The 15,954-nt window shown below is 37.8% G+C and overlaps 1 protein-coding gene across 1 annotated transcript; it reads right to left on the bottom strand.

Moving 5' to 3' along the window:
• Window positions 1-2,184: 2,184 nt before the first annotated feature.
• Window positions 2,185-14,706, bottom strand: ccdc92ba (coiled-coil domain containing 92Ba). The gene is made up of 4 exons (XM_053507964.1): window positions 14,097-14,706; window positions 13,130-13,274; window positions 10,988-11,035; window positions 2,185-6,641 (listed from the first exon to the last, which is right to left on the bottom strand). The coding sequence occupies exons 1-4, from the start codon at window positions 14,106-14,108 to the stop codon at window positions 5,947-5,949; spliced, it is 900 nt and encodes a 299-aa protein (XP_053363939.1). The 5' UTR covers window positions 14,109-14,706; the 3' UTR covers window positions 2,185-5,946.
• Window positions 14,707-15,954: the final 1,248 nt, after the last annotated feature.

Genomic DNA, 15,954 nt, shown 5'->3' with positions numbered 1-15,954 from the left:
GCAAATGAAACATCTCAAACATCAGTATATATAAAAGTAGATTACATCTTAACATGAACTACTGTTAGGTACCACACAACAGCTCAATGCCTATTGGAGCCAAAGACCCTTCTCTCCATCGCTGTCTGATATACAGCAGTTGTTTAGGTTCTGTCACCTGACAAAACAGGAAAAACACATGCCATTTAAACAGCAATCATTTTATTTCACTTTTTCAGCAATCATTTTATTCCACTTTTTCTGAGTCTTAGTGTGCAAATCTCGAATCAAATCATTAATGTTTTTCAAGTCAGTGAATGCATTTTAAAAACTATTTGTGCAAAGCGGATTGTCTATTGGTAACCTGTCAACAAAATTCTAGCCATGGCAATATTACTATGTAGCACATCAATTTCTTTCACAAGACTGATTTCTGACTAATAGTCGTCATTACATTAGGAGAACTGACAGGGATCATATTTATACCTTTACATTTAGCTGTTTAATCTGCTGTTAGTTTTAAGTCCGTATTCACAGACTATAGCCTCTCCTGCTAGAATGAATGTGCGTCAAAGCGGTAAAAAAACAAAACAAAAAAAAAACACTAGCGTTAACGTTAACTGTTGTCGTTACGTTGATGGACTTTGATAGATTCACTAGCGAACTTGAAGTGACTTACACTTTTCTTTGAAAAAAAAGCTCCTTATGTCCAGCTTTTTTTTTTTTTTGCTGCTGCTGCCATCCTCACATGTATGTCATCCAACACACACTTGCACGAGAAAAAAATCCACTGCATTTGGCGCTGCTTGTATCTGAACGCAGCCATAGGCTCTCACATGATAGCATGGAAAGGCACAGCCAATCAAAATGTTCATATGTGTTTTGGGGGCGGGAGGACTCACGGAGAGAACGTGATTTATCCCTTTCTGCGTGTCTAGGTTAATGTTGACAGCACGATTTTTTTAAGTGGATTAAATTATTGGTGGGGACATTTCAATGGTCAGAGGATATTGGTGGGGACACATCCCCTCTGTCCACCCTAAATCTACGCCCCTGACGTATATGTATTTGGATATAATGTCATTGCAGATTTTGCCATATTCTTTTGTACACATGGTGTAGATTTGAATTATACTGTAAATACACATCATAAATATCTTTTTTATCAGTGTTGTCTAATACTAGTTTCGAGTTTATAGAAAATATCTATCCCACCTTATTCATGCAATTATCAAGTCAGCCAATCATCTGGCAGCAGTGCGTTGCAATAAATTGTAACGAAATATACTACCATTCAAAAGTTTGTATTTATTACATATATTAACACCATGCCTTGCATCTCCATGGTCTGGCTTCGATTCCTGCCTCTGGTCTGTGTGCATGGAGTTTGCATGTTCTCCCTGTTTTTGGTGGGTTTCCTCTGGGTGCTCCGGTTTCCTTCCACAGTCCAAAGACATGCATATTAGGTATTTGATGTTCCCAAATTGCCCATAGTGTGTCAATTGGCATATGAGTGCACATATGTGTATGCCCTGCGATGGAATAGGACTCCGTCCAGGGTGTACCAGTTGGACACAAAAGTTTGCCATTCAGTATTTAAGTAACAACAACAGTCAGTTATTTTTAGACATGTCTTGTTATTTTAAGACATGATGGTCACCTGCTCTCGTATAGCTCTTGCAAAAACAGTATCATCAAGCACATTTACAAAACCCGTCAAGACCATGAAACCCGTCAAGCCCCTCATGAACACCATCCCAAGAGAGCAAGGCCAAAACTTACCTCTGCATAGAAGTTCATTTAGAGTCAATATTAAGATACAATTATTTATCACATTAACCTTACAGCACAGTAAAAAAAAAAATTCTACATATTCCAGTAAAGAAGCTGGGGTCAGAGCGCAGGGTCAGCCAGCATACTGCACCCCTGGAATAGATATAATAATAATATAGGCAACTTGATGTTGCTGGGGCTCAAATCCTACAACTTTCCGATCAATACTCCAGAGCCACCACTGCCCCACACCACAGTTACAGATAAACTGATGTAACATGGGGAGTCAATAGCCTTGCAGGAAAAGCACTGATAAGTCCAATCAAGTGCAAATGATTTTTGACTTACCCTTGTATCTTGATCAAAAGCATGATGAGACTGTGATTAAAGACAAATAATTTTACAAAGATGCCTCAACAGACAATAAAGGATACAACAATTTTAATATTGTGGCAGAGAATACAGTGTATTATTGCAAACTTTTGGAGCACAAAGTCTCATTTCATATAGAAACTAAACACATAACTGGTTTGAAGCAAACAAATTTCGGTAGTAAATTCAGCACTAAGCGGCCACTGCATAATAACGAAACTTCTACATAATGTGTAACAGTCAAATAGTTTTATGACTCTGAGTAAGGAAGACAGTTTCTCAGTCTCAAATTTTAACCTCAATTAAGTAAAAAGTAAAGCATTTAGAAAAGTGTTTAAATGAGTAAAGTGGTGCATGATAAACAGCTGATTATATACGGTATGTACTGTACGTACGTATGTACTGAATGGCATGTCACTACAAGCCCTGGAAGTTTAATCACAGTAATAAGAGAGATAAAGCAATACATGTATAAAACAAAAGGTCAAGTCAAGTAAACCTCATTATAATTATAATTATATAAAACTATAATCCTATTAATCAGCATAATGGTTAGATAATGGCTACACAGTAGTGTGCAAAAGCAGTAAGCCCAATTCAGATGAGTTGGTTTACACGATTAACAGATTTTCTGGGATTTTAGCCACACCTGAAGCCAGCATATCAGTAATTTTCTGGAAAGATTATGTTAAATAAAAATCTTAATCTAAATAAACACTGTCCAAATTGACATGTTGGTAAAAAATCTCCTACATAATTTTGGAAAAGAGGTTTTCTACTTATTGTTTGGGTATGTCTCACAAAAATCAAATTAAAATTAGAACTGGCCGAGTTTAAAGAACAAAACAAGAAATGCACACATGACATTTAAAAGGACTTCTCAGAGAAGCAACACTACCAGGGATTTTTACAAGTTATGTTCCTAGCACAGATACCGCTCACAAACACTTTATGGTCATGTGACTTACTAACGATCAGGTGTAGCCACAAACCCGAAGCACGCAGTTTGCATTAATATGAGGTGGATATAATTTCAGGATCATTTAAAAAATCGTAAACCATCTGAATAGTATTTTAGGGACATGTGATAAAATGACACATGTAAAGTGAACATGCTTTCAAAAATAACAGTAACCAGCAACCAATTCAAAGCAACATTTGGTGTAAATATAGATTAACTTTAAATTTGCATCAAGTCATGTAGACTGTTGAGAAGTTTTATAGTAACCTTGGCTGCATGAGTTTTCAAGTTAATTGGAGAACTTGTTGTGATCCTTCTGGAGACCTAAGCTCTCACTTTCTACACTGGGTAAAAACCCTAAACAGACTATATGATGTTTAAATCTAAAATGTAATATATTACTTTCATTATGGAAAAAAAGAGCAAGCATAAACAAAGTAAAGGTAAAAAAAAATAATATAAAATTAAAAATCAGGTTGTCTAGAACTTTTTCATGATTCGATACACAGCACATTGCTAAACCTAAATGTCCTAAATGAGCAATTATCCTCATAAGTGTACTTTACTGACATGAGAAGGGGAAGTCTGTATATTTTGCAAGTGGTGATTGCACAAGTATTCATCTCTACTGCTGCACTACCTTTTAAAAAACACAATCATACTGTTACATTTTTTTAGCTAACTAATGAAGAATTACATCATTAGCACATTTTATCTGTAGCTGACTTTATGGCCCTGAGTTTACTGCACAATTCTCACCCCCTAGTGAAATAACAGACACTAGCTCTTTTGTGAAATTCAAGTGCATGATGATGAGAACACTGATTCTAAAAGTTCACTCTGTGGAAACAGATTACCACAGACACCTCAGCCTTTGCACTGTGGATTCTCTATTGGACTGAGCTTAATCTATCTCAGGAAAGCTGACTTTCAAACATCGTCATCATCTAAGTTTCAACCGTACCATTAAGCCATTCTTAAATATTGCTATGCTTGCACAGAACGTTCACTAAATCCCTTTTGATCTCCAAACGCACTTCATCATAAGACACACACCCCTAGAGCCATTTTGGGCTGCCTGAAAAAAAATCCCAAAGTCATAACTTTACATTTACAAATGATGTTCTCATTATCTGCACTAACTACTCTTTACTTTTAACAGACTTAGCTGGAAATACTCTAACTGCTGAATAACTCTACTGAATAACTCTTGCTGCTTTTTGTGTTAAAAGTGTAAGTGGAATAGTTTTAAAAAGCCTGTATTCTCTTTTAACTCATTTTACTATTAGTAAGATCTCACAGCTATATAAACCTGCTATATAAATTCTACTTGCCACTTTTGTTGTTAGTTTCATTGCTTAAAGAGACACCTATCCTTGATTTCAACTCCCTGCTCACCCTCATTAAATCAAATATTTGCCTTATATGGGACCCATCATTTCAAGTTGCATATGAATGATTCGAGTTATGTATATTTTCAGATTCCCATTCCAATAAGCTCCATTTTTATACCTAGTATCTAACTGTATCAATTCAAGTTTTGTTTACAAGGAGCACCTCGGACAACTCAGTCGAAATCCTGCTTTTAGAATATTTAAACCAGGATTATGTGAAATAATAAGAAAAAGGGAACCATCAGGCTCCTTTCGACACCAGGATTTCCCTGCTAACCCTACAACTCGAGTAACTAGTGTGGATAGTGTTCATTAAAGTTCTTTAATATAATGTTTAGATAAACTTTCTTAACCATATTATGAGGTTGAAAGATACGAAAAATTTAGAAATTGAAAGATCAAAAATTGAAGATTTGATACATTCCACTTACTGCACATTATTGGCCATAGCTCCAAATAGCAACCTGTGTGACCTAACACCTGGTATGACACTTGGTATGACAGATTGACCATAACTTTATATTCTTCTGGAAGTCGAGGGTGACTATGCTCCTTCCACATATTGAGTAGTGTTGCACGTTCCACCTAAGACCTGATAATCCACTAGCAAACATTTTCCATTTTTTTATTTGCCTTTTCTAATTTGTGTGTTATCTACATTAAGAGATACAGATAGGAAATGTATAAATGCATAAATGAACTGGCCACAAAAAAAGTTTAGTCTGAGTAGTTTGTTTGTGGGTCATTTTAAATGAGTTAGTAAGCTTTTTTACTATACAGATGCAAAAAACTGTTGAGATAAATCAATTGGAGACCACCTTTGACCAAATGTGAAACACTCTAAAAAACAACAGGTGCTTAACAGATTTGAAGCAAACTGCTGATTTCTAACGCTAGTAAAATACAATCCCTTACTTGAATCTCCTAAAGCTTAAGTACCTAGACCACAGTCTCTTAAAATCTCTACACTAAGTAACCCCTGAGCCTTGATCTATAGTCAACAGCTCCCAAATCTCGACTATTGTACACATCCGTACTTATAAAACAGATTGATCTTTTATATTGGCAAAAAGGGCAAAACATAAGCATAAAAGTTAGAATGTGCAGGCTTGAAAAAGTATGGAAATATGATGTAGATTATAGTGTATATAAACAAAACCTGTGCAAACCTGGGCTCGAGAGCAAGGGCGCATTAGTAACAAATAGCCAGACACACAGGAACCCCAACATGTAGACGACTACGAGCTGCCCTATGGCTGTCCTTCCTACTGCAAGGCAAAAAAACTCAGCGGTGCAGTGAACTATGGCCAAATCGCGGGCCATCATTGTCTTTCTTTGAAACAACACCCAAGAAAAAATTATAAATTAAATATAGGGATAAAAAGCATGTCCATCAGTGCCAACGCAGTTAGTGATTAGAGGTAAACAGCATTGAAATAAGCAGGCCATGTTTGCAGTTCAGGACTGTCACTTTGCTTTGCTCCCAGCAGTAGCTGCTGTTTTTACTGGGACCGTGGCAACCAGCCTGTTGGCTGAGTCTCCCTGCTCTGTTTCATCTGGCTCCTCTCCACCCTCTGCCCCCTGCACTGCAGTTTGTGTCTGATGCTGAAATGCTCGAGTGGCTGCAGGTTTGCGCGGATGGAGGAAGAGTGCAGGGTCAGGCATGGCCATGGGCTCCTCGGGACCCGTCACCCTTTCACGAGGAACACACTCCCTGGCACGCTCGGCACGGAGGTGTGAGCATATCCTGACTCCACTGCGCCGTTTCGGTTTGACCACAGGTGCGGTAAAGTCATCATGCTGAGACAGGCTAAGAGAGGAGGGATTATCTGTACCAACCACTTCTAGTCTCCTGCGATATTGCTGCTGTTGTTTTTGCTGCAGCTTTTGCCTGGCAGCGTGCAACTGGAAAGACAGGTAGGCGGCAGTCTTGGTCTGCTTCTGTAGCTCGGAGTTCAGTGCAGTGCTCCTGTGGCTGCGCTGTTTGAGCTCGTCCAGGAAACGGCGCTCCTTCTCCTTCAGGCTTGCCCTAAGGGCTCCCACCAGCACCCCCTTGTGGCTCAGTTCCTCACGTATTTCATCCTGACAGTGCTTCTGCTCTTTTAGTCTGCTCTCTGCGGCTTGACTGCGTGCCTCTAGCAGCTTTTCTTCCTCATGCACCGCTAGCAATGTACACAAACACACACACACAAACACACAAAAAATTTAACCTTTTTAAGCACTGTTCTTCATCATAGCTATCATACAGTATGCTTTACTCCACAGCTCATGCTTATTTCCCACAAGAGTTTAAAATAATACAACAAACCCTTTATATGTCAAATGAACTAATTAATCTAAATATGAGAAATCTTATGAATGGCTCTGTTAGCATATTAACAGCTAAAGTTATTAATTGATGGGGTTTAAAAAAATAAAAGCAATGGCAAAAAACAAGGAGACTACAGCCAAGAATTTGAGAACTATTAAGTAAATCCTAAACCTCCAATCAGTTGTGACCAGACCACTAGCAGGGTGTGCCATCTGTTCAAGGTTATTAGACACCATACAAAAAGCTGACTAGGCGTCTGCTCTTCTGTTATTATCTGTTAACATTACATTTCAGTGTATTTTTTGTAAAAGGAGAATGTTACTCTTCAATCTGCAGCCGGTCAAATAAAGTCTGAGCTATCCATCCAAAATATAGGAGGAAAATAAGATAATACTGCAGCTCAGGGAGACAGATGGCTAATTATTCAAGGACATTCACTTAAGCCAAACAACTACGTAGACACTGGGATGTCTTATGCACGTAATAATGCAATATATCAAGCTCGTCACAAATTCAAGCCCTTTGCCAAATCAAGGGCGAACGTCTAGTTGAAAATTTTACAGAAGTTTCTACTACTACTACTAATAATAATAATAACTAAAAGTACAGGAAAATTACATTTTTAGCAAATTATTTTAGTATGACCAATAAGGTCACCTCAACATAGAAGTCTAAAGCCACTAAAGCAATTCTAAAGTGGTGAGCCTGATTAGAGATGAATATTAAAACTCATAAAAAATAGATAGTAATGAACACTACAAGAATCTAGCTAGAAATTGAAAATACTGTATAATAATCCTCCATCTACCCATCATCAGTTGTTTACCTTGTTTGCCTGTTCAGGTCTATAACTTTGCCCCACTTTATGCCGTTTGATCGCTTAAAACTTGCCTGTTTTTAGACACTGGGTTTTTATATTAAACATTAAATAAACAGAAATTAGAACTCTAAATGTTAATAAATAAATAGAAATGAGAACACAAATATAAACAGAAATTACAATTCCAAAAAACAATAGTTAGTTCTCTAAATGAGATGAACAGAAAGCAGAACTCTAAAAATCAATCTTGATGAACAGAACAGTAAAAAGACAAAAATAGAAATGAGAAAAAGTGAGGTATACTTAAATTACAAATTGAATCTCAAATTGAAAAGTGAAATTAGAACTTTAAAATGAGACATTTAAACTAATAGATAGAAATTTAGCTATTCTACCTAATAGGTAGAAATTTGAACTAATTGTGCGTAAGGTTCTTAGTGGACCCTTGAGCAGCAGATGCTATAAGGAAAATATTTTACTGACAACACAGAAACTTTGGAAATACTGAATACTTTTTTTTTTTTTTTTTTTTTAAGATTTCCCACTTGTACGTCTCTCTCTCTCTCTCTCTCTCTCATGTGCCTGGATCGGCGCTGATGCCTCTGCAGGTATTCCTTGATGCTACAGTAATTTCCTTCCCCTGATCACCTCCAGTCCATCAGCCACCCAGCAGGTCAGACTCAGATGAGCTCATGGAGTGAATATAGAAAATGCAGTGTTATCTGATCCTCTACTCCCTCTATTGTTTAGACTTCCTCCCTTCTCCCTTCTAAAACCTTGACTGATCCAGCTTCCCAGATCTGACACAATATTGAATGAAATTAGACCATTTTAAACCATTTGTATTAACAGCAAAATTCTGAAACACATGATTCTTAAGTATTCCTTTGAATAAGAATGCTGTTTGTCCCACTTCCCTTTAATGTTGGATCCATTTCACTGTCTCTGCATAGTTTTTAATAAATATGACTACACCCCTACTGGCCTCATCCTCTCTGTCTCCCTGACTAATACTTTCTCAGTGAGACAAAAAGAAAAGGGTGTAATTGGATATTCCCACTGGCACTGTACTGAAAAGGAGAAAAGGGAGGGAAGTGGAGAGATCAGTTTATCAGAGAGGAGGAGCAAGACTGTGGGGGAAGAGACCAGGAGAGATCTCTGTCCTGATGAGACAGAAGGATTGTGAAATTCTGGCGTCAGTACTAAAACAGTAAAACATTTTGTTACACTTCATCTACTAAAATAGATAGATTATTTGAAAAATACAAAGAAAAATGAGAAAAAATTGCAGTGTGACACAAAGTGGAAATGTCCGGAACCATTTAATCATTAAAATGTCAATTATTAGATGACAAAACAACAAAATGGATGGTCAATATCAATTTGAAGACAAGAATTCATAGAGAAATTGTGAAATGGGGTGTAATATGCAATTGGCAAAATGGTGAAAATAGCTTATTCCTGCCCTACACAGTTCCCAAGATATAAGCATCCATACTGGCTATGAGTCCAGTGAGCGTGTGTAACAGAGAGGGTGTGTTTTAGCCTGGTTGACATAGCAACGTCCCTGTCTGCACAGTTAACTCATATACAGAGAAACACATGATCTCTTTTATTTACTTGGACGACAGATTGTAAAATGGACATCTCTGGAGTCATTCGGGCTAGTGGAATGTATTACGGAATATTTGAAAGAGGCAGCTTTCATTTTGAAGGATATCATGTTTGGTTTGTGTACTTCAAAAAATTGTGGCCAGGATGGCAATTTAAATAAAAGTTTAAAGTTTCAAATTAATTGGATTTCTGTAAACTTAAAGTTATCCTATGGATACTGGTATGTCTCGGGTTCCAATGAAAAGGTTTTAGGAATATACTAAATGCAATAATAAAAAGTGGAACCTCGGTTTATGAACATAATTCATTCCTAAATTCTGGTCGTAACCCGATTTGGTTGTACACCAATTAATTTTTTTCATTAATAAAAAATCTATTCATAAAATAGAATTAATCCGGTCTCTGTCATCATTAACTATATTTAACTTTTGATGCATTTTGTTTATATCACAAAATATAAAACAACGTATGAAAAGCCTTAATTATACACAAATAATACAGAACTAAATATAAATATATACATAAAACTATATACAAATATATGGTATGTGGAGGAGGTTATTGATTAGAAGAAGAGTGCCCTTACATAATAACACTGAGTAATTCTCTTCCGGGGGTTTCTCTCTTTTGTTTCTTGGCCACTTGTTTGCAATTTCTTTGGTCGTAAACCGATTTGTTAGTACTCCGGGGCATTCATAAACCGAGGTTGCACTATAGTAAAAGCGCCTCTAATATTTCTATTCAAGACCCTTGAGTTATTTCATCAGCCTCACATTGTGCATGGGGCACTGTCAAGGTGGACCAAGTTCGGGCCCCTTTCTCAAGTGAAGTCATACTAGAACAGTTTGCTTCCAGATTTGTGGCAACACTAGTGAGGTACACATATTATGTGACAAACAGGTGTCACAGACTTTTGTCCACAGTGCAGACAAAATCTTCTCAGATAATAAACTAGTAAGAATTGTAGTCTACATTACTACTAGCATTTTTGGTTAATCACAGCCTTAATGAGATTTTTTTGGTTTGTTTAATAATGACTAAATGTTAAATGTTAATTATTGGACTTATTTTATTACTACAATGTTATACCCCCTTATATTAAAAAAAAAAGTTTTGCAGCAGATTTGAAGTCACAATATATTATTGATTAGATATAAAATTCAGAAATAAAAAAGCTCAACACTATTATACAACAGAAGCTGGAGAGTTAGTGGCTACCTTCTTCTGCATACATGGTCTCATAGACATTGGTGACTAACAGAAATGAGAGAAGGTGCGCCATCCCTCCCACCCTGACTACTGGTCTCAGGTAGAGTCAGGATATAAGCATCTCCTGACACTGGGGCAAGAGCTATCCTGCTGCATCACTTGGGAGCCCTTTTCACATTTTTACATGGTATACCAGGGCTGACATACAGGATGATGGGAAATGTAAACAAAAGACTGCTTTTTTCATGCAGAAATTTTGTTTAGGCATAACTTATTGTTGATTATAGCTCACGTTGGAAACCCTCTAATATAGCATACTGCATATTCACATTTTGCACTTTTTCTAACTGATTAGTATCCTCAAACAGAAATGCTGTGCAGTAGAGGACTGTTGTGCTTTTATAGCAGTTCCAGCCTGGGGTTTATAAAATATAAGCCATTACAAGAAGCCTAGTTTAATAAAACAGTAGGGATAAAGGCTATCAAGGTCAAAGCAATCTGGAACTCTTCTTTGTGTCTCTCTATCTACTACATGTGAATGTTGGAGCACTCACCTTCTTCACTTTTGCCAGGAGGCTTTAAATTCAGCTCATGGGTCAGTTCTGTAAGATAAATCATTAAGGAAGCTATTAGTGACAAGAAATTCCCCTACTGACTGAAGTAGGTACTGTTCTGTGTGACTAAACAATTGTACCCGTTTTTACCATTGCTAATATCATAGGGCTGTAGTGGATGCTTAAAGTGCATACATGATAGTAAGTGGTATTTACGCACATCCTACATTTCTGAAATAATGTTTACGCACCTCTGATTAGTGTTAATGCAGCTTTAAAATGTGCTAAAGTTATTCCTTGAACAGCCTCTCAACAACTCGGGTTTTTCATATTGTTATGCTAGATCAAACTGTAGTGTATTCTGTATTGTGCTGCCTAATCAGCATTTGCAGAACCCTGACTGTCTCCTAGGTCCAATCACATTATCTCTTGTATCAGCCAGTTAAAGTTTGACAACATGGATATATGACAATGTTTGAAGCCTTGAAAGGACAGAAGACCTTGAACACAAAAAAACACCAGCAGCAAGATATAACTGTCTTGTAAATATTCTTCATATTAGTACAGGGCTATAGGTGATATGATTTGGAACTCTTATAACATTCACATTTTTTCCTCATTGAACTGCAATGATGGATTGTTCAGTTATTTGAACAGTGGCTGATGTTCCACACTTTTTCATTATGTGATTAAACTTTTATCACACTTTTTACACCTCTTAATGCTTCAGCATACCAAGATATTTTGGAAAATTTCATGCTCCCAATCTTGTCGGGAACAGTCTGGGTATGGCCCTTACTGTTCAGTGCAAAAAGCAAGGTCCATATTGACATGGATGAGGGAGTTTGGTGTGGAATAATTTGACTGGCCTGCACAGAGTCCTGACCTCAACCCAAAAGAACACCTTTGGGGTGAATTAGAATGGAGCCAGGCCTTCTCGTCCAACATCAGTGGACGCACAAACGCGCTTCTGTAAGAACTGTCAATATTCCCATAAAGACACTCCTAAACCTCGTGGAAAGCCTTCCCAGAAGAGTTGAAGCTGTCATGCAGTAGCTGCAGAGGTTGAGCCAACGTCATATTAAACCCTATTGATTAAGAATTGGATGTTACTTAAATTCATATGCATGTGCTCACATTTTCATATCCACTACAGCCCTGGTTCATTCCCCCAGAGATAAAAAAACAAAAACTGCACAGCACAGGGCATTTTGTGATAGTAAAGTCTCATTCAGCAATAAGAGGGAGACAAAGCCATGAACATGCAGAAGCGCTTCCCTTTTTCCTCCTTGAGCTGTTTCAGCATTTCCACAGACAGGATCATGTGGACCTACTGTATTACACAAAGCCCATGCTGCCAGGAAGCTATTGACCTGCACTGCTCTCGGTAGAGTCTATACCATCCCACAGAGAGACAGAGAGGGGGAAAACAGCACTGCATCCCTTCCCCAAGCAAAAAGATGAGTGGTATGATCCAGCTATAGCATGCACTCACATTAATGTGCATTCTTTGGGTGTGGCAGCATACAGTGTGCTTACATAAGAATCTTTGTTATACTTTATAACATATATATTTTATATTTATAAATATAAAATATATACTTTATACATATATTATACATTATAGCATTCTTTAGTACAGGCTTTGTACTGTAAGAGGTTTGATATGGATATTACACTACCATCCTTCTTTTAAGGTCTCGAGAATCAACAACTGATGTGTTTTGTGCCATCACAACTATAATGTTTCACATAATCAAATTCAAAATCTTGCAAAGAGTCACCTTGGTTGCAGCTATTGCATTTCATGCACACAAAACTTAAAAAGTATGATTTGTGTATTTCTGTAGTACATAATTTATTACACTGTGTCAGCTATTTCTGACACTACAGTCCAGCTCTGAAAATATTGATTTATAATAAGACAGGTAAGCAATAATATCTCATTGGCGAAAGTGGCAGTATTTATGGCTTGCTTTGCTGTGGTACTGTTAGCATTTCTGACATTACTTCTGTGAATTCAGCTGTCCTGCTGATAAAAGGCTGTGTTTCAGCACTTCCTAAAGCTGTCCCATTTACTAGCCCTACTACATGCAACTGCTCAGGATTTTTGCACAGATACACAGAGAATGTGTATCTCACCTGTGCAGCGTTTCTGCAGAGACAGAATCTCCAGGTGTAAGCCGTGCAGTAGCGTCAGCTGTTCCTGGCGCAGGAATACGATGCTTCTCTCCACGCTCTCCACCTGCCTCGCCAGTGCGCTCCTGTCCATCACCACCTGCGTCCGCTTAACAAAGAAAAAAAAGTGTTAAAGAAAAACAATATATCTCTTATTTACATAACGATTTACCATTTTCACAATTAATAATCATAAAAACAAGATAATCAATAAATTGGTGAACGATTATTGTGTTGCATTTCATTTCACAATGATGTTCTCATTCTGTGCTATAATTGCAGCACTTCCGTTTGACTCTGTGGCAGTGAGGCTGTGGCAATTATACTGTAGATATAGGCCTATATCGAGTTATGACCTCAATACTGACCAAAATAATAGATTTTTTAAATGACCCTAGCCACCCTAGTTTACTTTACTGTATGTTCAAAGTTTCTGTTTCTGAGTTTTTGTCCTAGTTGTTTAAAATATGCTAGTGAATTGGCTAGTCTAATTTGCCCCAGGGTGTCAACTGATAAACCATGCAAAATGTATTCCCGGGTCCACCACAACCATGACCAGAAAAAAAGGTAGTAAAGACGAATTAAATACATGAGCACTGCAGTGATCCTGCTATGACTTTCCATATGCTAAATGAGGAATTTAGTTTTTTGATCTAACCTATTTCATCTGACACCCTTACTGCAAATAAACCCTGTCTGTTGACTGCAATTTATTTATGGTCCTGCACAGTAAACCCCCACCCTAGTCCTCACCTTTAACTGATGCATGGTTGATATATTGCAAGCACAATGACAAACACTACTAGGTTGTCATTAAAATTATATTCATAAGACATGCATCTGTAACATGTGTAAAAAACGAGTTTAATTGATAACAAAAAAAAAGTGCTGCATGAAAATCAGCAGCATAAACTGCCTGTGTGACACTTACCGGGCGCTCCATGAGCGCAGGCTGCACTGACACCCAGACGAGGAAGACAAAGCTTTACAATGAGCGTAACCTATCCCCGAAATTAAGGTGGAGGTTTTTATAAGGTCCGAAGTGAAATCCGCTCCGTGCACACAATGCAGGATGAAGCCGAGACGACATCTTTCGACGAGGCTAATTGTTGATGTCCAGTGAAGCATTTAAACATCGCTATCACAAAGGCTGCATGAAGCAATGCGAACGAATATCAAAGCATCTCACTAGCCTGTGGTTTTATTAAACGACACATTCACAGTATAGCTCGGTCCTGAATCCCTGCGCGTGACCCGATCTTCTTCTTTTCTCTCTGCACGTCGGGCGCGTGCCGTGTTCTCTACCCGCCCGCGAGCGGAGAGCACAGGATCAGCGTTCAGTCTGATTGGACGAGAAGAGCGAGCAGCACGCGCACGCTGGCACAGCAAACCCGAGCACATCTGCATGAATCCAGCAGCAGCAGTGGGCTTTTAAATGTCCACTAATTGATTATATTATAATAAAAAATATGGAATACCTCCTTTCGGTTCGCTAGCTGTCAGTTCTGGCCGAAGACAGCGCAGCCCTGGCTTTATACATGCGAAATAGAAACTGGCGTCCTACCCGAGCAGCAAAACATCCCGCCAATCACCGCTGCGGGGAGGAGCCTGTGCTTGTGCACAGAACGGGAGAGGAAACATTTAGCGACAGTCATCAGAAATCAAAAAGGAGGAAGAACTACAGGTAGTCCCAAATTTACGAATACTGTATTCGAGTTACGAATTTCCACATTCATTGACGCGAACAAATCACGGAAGTAGCTGTGTATTGTACAAAAAATAAACATTTTAGTGTACCAGATACCAATATTTACAATTAAATTCAGGATTATTTTATTTTATATGATCTATGTGTGTAGATAAATGTATAAGATGTCTAATGTCAGGTATATTTTATGTATGTGCGTGTGGGAATGCGGGAGAAATTAGTCTGCCTCACCAGTTTCAAAGAATCCGGGAAGCACGATGATAGCAAATGGCTGTCCTGTAAAGATGTCCTGATGGTGAATAATCCTAATTTTGGAAAATCCTCAAGGAAACAGTGTTCACAGTCCAAGAATGTGGAAAACAGCTGACAGAATGGCATTTAAGATTCTCCACGCGATTTAAAGGCACAGACACAAAACTGTTATATTTTATATAAGTTTGCAGTCTAATTAAAGTTAACATCTGTGCATGTGTGTGCTTGTGTGTAAAAGTCATCCTACACAATAACCCCCCCCCCCCTTCCTGCCCCTCTTCCTCTCCTGTCATCTCCCTCCCACACAGTCCTCCAGCGGATTTTCAAAGCTAAAGTGCAGGTTAATTAGTTTTATTTTTACTTTATATTTTCTATTAATCATAGAGACAACATTTCACTGTAAGATTCATTTCTTTAGGCGTGGTTATGGTTTTTGGCCATATGATGACAGTGCTTGGAAAGAAGACAGATTTTGTCAAATGAATTGACTAAATTTATTTATATTGTATGTTCGTTTCAAACTTACTGGTTTTATATGCCTTTGACATGAACATATATGAACATACAATATAATGTTATAAAACTCAGAACTAGCTTTCCATGGGCTAGAGTGTTGTGTCATTATGTCACTTATATACCTCCATTTACATGTCTACACTTTTCTAGCCATGTTAGCGGCAATGTTAATGCTAACTGCAATGATACTGACAATGCTAGCGATAGAGGCAATGCTAGTTGAAATGATAGTAGCAATGCTACTGTTAGCAGCAAAAAAAATAAAATAAAAAATGCTAGCAGCAAGTACAACACCAACAATGGTGAACTTAAA

Source organism: Clarias gariepinus, chromosome 11, assembly GCF_024256425.1.
Source record: "Clarias gariepinus isolate MV-2021 ecotype Netherlands chromosome 11, CGAR_prim_01v2, whole genome shotgun sequence".
NCBI classification, from domain to species: domain Eukaryota; kingdom Metazoa; phylum Chordata; class Actinopteri; order Siluriformes; family Clariidae; genus Clarias; species Clarias gariepinus.
The sequence above is the reverse complement of the archived record's forward strand: the minus strand, read 5'-3'. Positions and strand labels throughout refer to the sequence as shown.